The 7,858-nt window shown below is 62.3% G+C and overlaps 1 protein-coding gene across 1 annotated transcript; it reads right to left on the minus strand.

The window, feature by feature from the left end:
* Positions 1-3,398: 3,398 nt before the first annotated feature.
* Positions 3,399-7,630, minus strand: ZNF703 (zinc finger protein 703). The gene is made up of 2 exons (XM_012651092.1): positions 7,187-7,630; positions 3,399-6,290 (listed from the first exon to the last, which is right to left on the minus strand). Exons 1-2 carry the CDS (start codon positions 7,427-7,429, stop codon positions 4,764-4,766), a joined length of 1,770 nt encoding a protein of 589 aa, XP_012506546.1. The 5' UTR covers positions 7,430-7,630; the 3' UTR covers positions 3,399-4,763.
* Positions 7,631-7,858: the final 228 nt, after the last annotated feature.

The raw sequence follows: 7,858 nt of genomic DNA on the forward strand, positions 1-7,858 counted from the left end.
AAAAGCCTCATGTTGGGTTTTATGAGCTTTGGCAGATTTAACTGGGCTTGGGGAGGCAGGAGTTTCTCTGGCAGGGAGGTAAGAAGATGGGTTGAAGTGATTTGGCTTTGTTTCCTTTAGGTGACTTTGGCTTTCAGGAGAAAGTTTGAAACCCGGCACATTCCTCTTTATAAATGATGTAACACATTAATGCACAGCACATTATGAAAATGGTAATTCAAACCCATAGTGCTCCAAATTAAACCATACATTATCGGATGCACTCAACCATCTATTTTGCAAAAAGACAGGATGAATGAAATCAAATCAAACAGAAAACTGGAGTGCAGCTTCCCCTATAGAATGATTAATAAAGTGCAGAGCCCGCAGGATTATCGCAAGACGAATTCCACCGTAACCCAGACGTACATCGGGAGAGAGTCAGCTCGTGGATTGAGAGACACAGCCACAGTATGCTGGGTAGGGCAAGGCAATCATGGCTGCAGAAGGATGGGGAAGGGCCCCTCACCTCCCGCTTGGGCTATGAATTTCTTAAGGAGAAGGGTTTGTGGGTGGATAGTTGGGAAGTTAAAAACTTAACACCCCACCATTTTGTTTGAGTCCAACCTATATCTCAGGGTGAACCTTTCCCTTCTTCCTCCCCCTCCTCCTCCTCCCCGCTTCTCTCTCTGCTGCCACAAGGCCACAAAAATAACCGGGCAAGAGGTGTGAAACTATGACCCTGAGCCAGGAACGTCCAGTGTCTCAAGTTCCAGCTCTGTGGCTTCCACCCTTCCCGGTGCTTTGGGAACACAGGCCCCATTTCTGGTGCCCGGGCGAGATCAGGAGAGAGAGGAGAGGTAGGAAGAGAAGGAGGCGGAGAAAGAGAAGGTGGAGGTGATCCCCAAAGACACAGTTGCTCTATAAATTAATTATGCAAATAAGCAGTTGGTGGGTGGACTATCATTTCTGTTAAAATGGCAACTTTAATGGGAACTAAGCTATTAAACATAACAAACTCCCTACCAGCTAGCTAAAACAGCCACATTTCTTAGGAATGTCACCAATTTACTGCGGGGAGAGCATTCATTTCAGGGTACGAGCTAGACACTCTGGATTATGCTACCTGAACCTTGGGGTCACCATGATACTCGGGGACAGCCTATTCCAACCAAGCCCAACAGTGACCAACCAGGCCCAACAGCGACCTCCTGAGTCTCCAAAGGCAGCCAAAACATTTTATGGGGCAAACTCTAACCTAAGGTGTAAGCCAAACAGCTACTGGAAAAGTTTCTTTTGGTATATGGAGAATTGGCTAGTTGTGGGAGATTGCGTCTCTTCCTTTCTTCCCCACAAGAGGAGGCCTTGGGTCCCTAGGTAGGGAGGTCCGCCATGAAGTGTGAGAAAGGAAAGTTCAGGTCCCCCTGCAGAGGAAGCCATTTCCGTCAGCTTTAGCGGACTTTAGAAAGGAGGGTCTCTGAAGGAAAGGGGGCACTTGGAGGAGAATACCAATAAACAGCAAACAAAACAACAGAGAAAAAGAAAGAATTAAGCAAGAGTCGCCACATCGCAGGTCTTTTAAAGATTCGGGCCTATTCGAACCCCGAGATATGGGGTGATGCCGATTGCCCAGGAAGACCCCGAGCCGGTCTCAGGGCGACCGTCCAGCCCATCCTGCCCGTCCCTGACTCGGGCCCTTCCCATGCCGGTGACACCAGCAGCCCAGGCTCCCAGTCCCCGGGCGCGCGCACACGCACACACACGCACACACACATACACACACACGCGCACACACACGCACACATACCCGCGCACACACGCACGCACACACACACGCGCACACACACGCACATGCGCGCACACACACACGCACACACGCACGCACGCACACGCACGCACACGGGGTCTTACGGCGGCTGCACTGACCTTGTGAAGGGGTCCTGATGTTCTCTTGACCAGGAAGGGATTTTGCCCAGATCCAAAGGTTTGGGCAAAGAAACGCGTACAAACAGTTTTATGCTGCAGTCCCGTCGTTGAGTCCCCAGGAGGACCCAGCCAGCGCCCTCCACGTGGCGCGGCCTCCCGCGGAGCTGCCGCCGAACCGCCCCCGCTTTTGCTTTTGGCGGTTTCTGCAGAACTAAACCCGCGCGGGACGCATCCCACCTTCCCACACTTGACCTCGGGCTACAGACGGTTCAGAAGCACACAGTTTGCCGAGCACCGACAACCTACTAAGGCACGCTCCTCACAGAAGCAGCCAAGCAGAGCAGCACAACAGGTCCCCAGGCACGCGGAGCCCACGGACGGGAGCGCAGCCAGGAGGCCGACAGCCCGCGCGTCCTGGCCGCGTGCGCGCAGAGCAGAGCCCGCGCCCGGCGTCGGGCAGCGCAGCCGCAGCCGAAGCGGCCGGGCCTCGGCGGGTGCCCGGCTCTCACCGCCGGAGGGTGCGGGCAGCAGCCGGCACTGGGCAGTAGGGGACTGGGGCGCCCCGTGGGCGTCCTCTCCTCCGGCCCCGCACACTCGCGCGGGGCCTGTCTCTCGCGCAATGGACAGGTGTCCTGGCCAACATCCCAGTAAACAGCACCCACCCTCGGTTGCCCGAGGATGCAGAAGCCTGTGCGGGTCGTGGGAGGTCGAGAAGACAGACAAGCCCGGCCTAGGAGCCCGGCTCCACTGGACCGAGAGTGGCTTCAAGGTCCTGAGTAATAGCCGTGCCTTCTCAGCAAAATCCCAAACCCCGTTCCAAAAATTTTTGGGGGTGCCGATAAGCAGGTCCACACCCCAGCGCTGGCTGAGGGGAGCCCCCAAGCCTTGAGAAGCAACCTTCTAAGCAGGCGCATTTTCCTTTTGGTCAGGAAAGAGGAACCCCTTCCCCGCAAAAAACACAGCAAGTAGAAACCCTCTGTATTTAGAGGATGGGACGCGCACAGGTGCCGTCGGGGCTGGAGCCGGTTGCGGCTTCTCTGCATGTCGCGCGTCTTCCGGCCACCAGGTGGCGCCAAAGGCACGTCGTCCCCGCCCGCGGGTTCCGGACGGCGCTGCGGCGAGTCTCCGCTGGAGCCTTCGGGGCTGCTTCCCTTCTCGGGCCCCCGGCGCACCTCGAACCTGGGCTGGGAGCAAAATCCACTTTCATACACGCCCTCCACCCTGGCCCCAGGAAATGTCAAGGCCTTTGAAGTGAGGCTGGGAGCTAAATAAGCAAGTGGAAAAAAAAATAAAAGTGGTTTTATGTTATTCGTAATGTGTTGGCAGAAGTTTTGTTTCCTCCCCCCTTTCTGGAGGAAAGGCATTAAACTTGTCCTTGAACGGAAATCACAGAAGGAAACCATAAGGTATTTTAAACAAGAATAAAAGGAGGGCATCTGCTTAGGTGTTTGGAAGTGGGGCGGTGGGTGATGCAAGAGAGAAACACCACGGTGTGAATATAGCCAAGTATTCCATTTATTAACAAAATAAGTCTTACCAAGGGAGCGCTCTATTCATCCCGAACAGGCCCCGCAGCCCCCGCGCTGCTGCATAAGACCGGGAGGGGTGCGGGCAGAAGACCCCGGGGCCAGGTCTTCCACCCCAGTCACTGCGGGCGCCTGCGGAGGCCCCCGGCCAGCTTTGGGGGCTCTGCCGGGTCAGGCGGGAGAGGGCGGGGGCTGCTGTGATCCGTGTGCTCCGACGCCCCAACGTTCCCCCAGCAGAGCTAACAAGGTTGTATCGCCCGCTGACGTTGCTTTGGGGTCTGCTTTGGGGGGATCTAGCGAGAATCACCGACCCCGCCCCTACCGCCAGGGGAGGGGTCATTGCCCCAATCAGGGCGAGAAAAAACAATGACTATAAAGCACTTTGCAAAATTAAGGAGCAGTTTCACGCCAGCGCCAGCGGGGCCTTCTAGGACTTTTAACTGAGTAAGACGAGCCCTACGGGTGCCCCACCAGCAGGCAGTGTGACCGCGGGGCGTCAGGGCCGGGAGGGGGTCTGGAAGGTGAAAGTGGACGGAGAGGCTCTGCCGGAGGCCATCTGGGCCCCTCTGTAGGAGGAACCTGTTGGGGTCAGGGTTCTCCGTGCTCAGAGCAAGGCAGGGGAGCAAAGCTCTAATTTGGGGGGCCAGGGCCCAGGCCCAGGACCCTAAGAGGAGAGGGGTCGCTAGGGAGGAGTCGCAGAGTTCCCAGTTCAATAGTGCTCAGGACCTCCTGCCACCAAGGCGGCCCCCTCCATTCCCCCAAATGTGTTGCCAAAAAATAAAGAGTTTCCTCTCTGTTACTTGTACAAAGGAAAAAACAGAACCTCGAATGGAAGGAAACAAGAGGGAATGAGGGGAAAGAGGGAAAGAGAGAGGGGGAAATGTTTTATCGGTTAAGACTCATGCAAGAAACTCCCCAGGGAGCGAAATCAAAACAGAAGAACCCAAGTACTCCACTCTCCTTCCTCTCCCTAAAATAAAAAAAAAAAAAAAAAGGAAAAAGGAATAAAAATTTAAAACCTGTACCTAAGGAAAAAAAAAAAAAAGGAAAGAAAAGGAAGAGGGGCGGGGATCATGTAGTTATTTGTGTGATTAATATTATTATTTGGGGAAACACAGACTTTTTGCATATCATTGACTCATGTGGGCCGTTAATGCACTTATATTCCCAGCTTGTAAGCTAACATTACAGTAAATAAATACACGGTCCGGTGGGGAGGGTCTGGGCGGGGAATCCCGGCAGGGACGAGCAGTAGTGGAGGTTGCAGCGGCGACAGCGGTTGGGGGAGGGGCGGGGGACGGGCAGGGACAGGGCCGGGAGGAAGAGCTGTAGTTACTGGTATCCGAGCGCGGAGGCTGAGGCTAGTCTCTGTCCGTACAGCGCGTATGGCGAGTAGTAGGGTCCGGCTGTGGGGAGGGACGGCACGGCCAGGCCCCCTGCTGTGGATAAGTGGCTCTTGCCATAGGGGTGGTACCGGCTTAGCCCCAAAGTGTGTGGACTCCGCAACGACAGCGACCCGGGGCTGCCGGGGGCGGCGGGCGGGGGCAGGTGTAGGTGGCACGAGGCGGCGGCAGCGGCGGCGGCGGCGGCGCTGCCCAGGCCTGACGCCCCGGGGTAGGCGGCCAGAAGTTTCTCGGCGCCCGGCAGGGCCGTGTGAGTCCGTAGGTGGCTGAGCAGCTCCTCCGAGGTGGCGAAGCGCTTGTCGCACGGCCCGCTGGCCGCCACCCAGTTGCAGCTGTGCGGCAGCGGCTCGTTCTGCAGCATGAAGCCGTAGGTGTAGAGCGGGTGGCCCGGCAGCGCGGCCTGCGCGGCGCTGGACGAGAGCGCGGCGGGCTGCAGCGGGTGCCCGGGGTACACCAGCGGGTAGCCGCCCGCCTTCAGGCTGGGCCCGGCCGGGTCGTGCGCGCTGCAAGTGGAGCAGCTGGAGCCGCCGAGGTGTGAGGCGCTGTGGTAGCCCCCCAGGCAGTAGGGGTCGCGGCATAATCCCTGCAGGAAGGAGGGCGGGGAGGCCCCGGTGAGCGGGCTGGAGCTGGGCGGCTTGCCGGGCGGCAGGCCCAGGCCCCCCGACAGCTGGCCGCCCACGAGGCCAGACTTGCTAGGATCCAGGCCAGGCACGAACTGGGACGGGTAGCCGGCGTAGGCGCCCACGATGGAGCCGTGGTAGCCGATGCTGGAGGGCGGCAGCGGGAACACCGAGTGACCCGGCTTGTAGGGCGACACCGGCGCCACGTGGCCGGCCCCCACCAGAGCCGAGGGCGGCTCCGACTTGCGCCCGGAGGCCCCGGCCTCGGCGCCGCCATGGGCGCCCGGCTCGCCACCGCCGCTGCGGCTCACGGCCGCGGGCTCCGGGCTGGGCTTGGGCTCCTGGTCTTTCTTGTCCAGCTCCCCGCCGCCGCCCCCGCCGCCGGTCTTGCAGTCAGCATGGTGCGGGGAGCCGCCGCGGGAGCCGCCGGGCGAGGACGAGGAAGACGACGCGGAGACTGGCGCTCCATGCGGGGGAAAGGGCGGGCAGGCGGCGCTGGGGACCCTGAAGCCCGCCTTGTCTCCCGGGGACGAGGACGACGAGGAGGTGGAGGACACCGAGGAGGAGCCGCCGTCTTTGCGGGAGTCGCCGCCCCCGGAGCCCTTGGAGTAGGGCTTGAAGCTGGACTTGTCCTCGGCGGGGGAGTCCCCCAGCTGCTTGAGGGCTGCGGACGCGGAGGCGGCGCCCGGGGCGGAGCGGCCAGGGTCCTTGTCCGCTCCCAGCCCGTTGGCCGCCGCCGCCACCGAGTTGAGCTTGGAGGAGGGCGGAGGGTCCGGCTTGCCGATCTGCGAGCAGGTCTGGGCCAGCAGCGCCAGTGGACTCTTCTTGGCGTCCAGCTGTGGGAGACAGCGGCGAGGGGAGGCAGGAGTGAGGCTAGCAGACCCAGAGCGAGCGCGGCGACGCGGGAGGCGCCGGCGCGTGGGCGGCGCGACAGGGCGGGCAGGGCCTTGGGGCGAGGGGCCGAGGGCGAGGGCCGGGCCGGTTGGGCTGCCGGTCGGCCCCGGAGTGCACCACGGCCTCGGGGAACGGGGCAGTGGCAGGGGTTCGTCCAGGACCACCGCGGGAGAAGCCACTTCTCTGGAGTTGGGGCTGTGGCTCTCCCCTTCCCTCTAACCCCCCCTCCTCTGGGCCCAGGAAAAAACTTATTCCTCCAGTTTGGGGGAACTTCGCCTGGGACAGGTTTCTGGCGATGGCGCCGCGGGGTAGGCGCGGGGAGCAGGATTCTAAGGGAGGGGCGGTAGCTGGCGCTCCCTTAGTAGCCCCTCCCTCCGGGGAGGGCACCCGGGGAAGTGCGCGGAAGAAAGACCTGGGGTCGGGAATGCCCGGGCGGAGAGCGCCCTGACCGGGTGGGACCGAGGCGGAGGGGGACCCCGGGCGCCCCGGCTTCAAAGAGAACAAACCGGGGTGGGGGCGGGGAAGGCCCGGGAGAGATCGCCTCTGGGCTGGAAACCGGGTGCCGCGGGAAGAGTAAAGGACCCGGTGGGGGCTACAGGAGCAAACCCAACCCGAGAGAAAGCACGCAGCTCCGGAGGGCGAGCGTGGAAGAGAGAGCCTTCCGCAGGGACACGGGGAGAACCTGGAGGGCTCCGACCCCTCATCTTCCGTCCCTCCGCGCTCAGCCCGCCAGCGTGGCCAGCCCGGGGCGCCGCACTGTGCGGGGCGCAGGGAGCGGGTTCTGGGCCCGGCGGCGGGCGAATGGGGCCGGCGAGGGGCGGGCAGGAGGGGGACTGACCTCGATGGGGCTGACAGGGGTGGAGGACAGCGGCTGCAGGTACTCCGGGTGCAGGAGGTGGCCGGTGTGAGCGCTCAGCATCTTCAGAACCCTGATCGGGAGCCGGTTCGCCTGGCGCAGGGGGTCCGCCGGGGGCAAGAGGGACACCGCCGCCGGCACCGCCGGCCTCTTCCCGCCGCCGCCGCTGCCGCTGCCGCTGCTTTCGGGTGTCCTTGGGTTAGATCCAGCGGGCGAATCGCTCATTTGGAGGAGGCAGCGCCGCTGGGGGCGGGGAGGGAGGGGAGCGCCGGGGCGGCGAGCTCCGGGCGGGTGGGCTCGCGCCGCAGCGCCGGTGGGTGCAGCAGTGGCCGCGCCTCCGCGCCGCCTCCCCTCCTCCACCGCCGCCGCCGGCCCGGGCGAGCAACACAAAAACCTTCGCCTTCCGCGAGCCGCGCGTCAAATAGCCGCGATCGGCAGCCACACTTCAAAGGAATCGCCGCGCCCGCCCAATCGCAGCTCTCGCCGGGACCCCGGGGCGGGGACAGCGCGGGCGGAGGCCCGCGCCGCCGGGGGAGAGTCTTAAAGGGGCCGCGCCCGCGCGCCGCCGCCGCCTGGGCCTTTGCCGGTCGCCGCGCTCCTCCCCCACCCCCGACTGCGCCCGCCCGCCTCGGGGTCCCACCAAGGACGGGACTT

This window comes from Propithecus coquereli, unplaced genomic scaffold (genome assembly GCF_000956105.1).
Source record: "Propithecus coquereli isolate 6110/MARCELLA unplaced genomic scaffold, Pcoq_1.0 Scaffold349, whole genome shotgun sequence".
NCBI classification, from domain to species: Eukaryota; Metazoa; Chordata; class Mammalia; order Primates; family Indriidae; genus Propithecus; species Propithecus coquereli.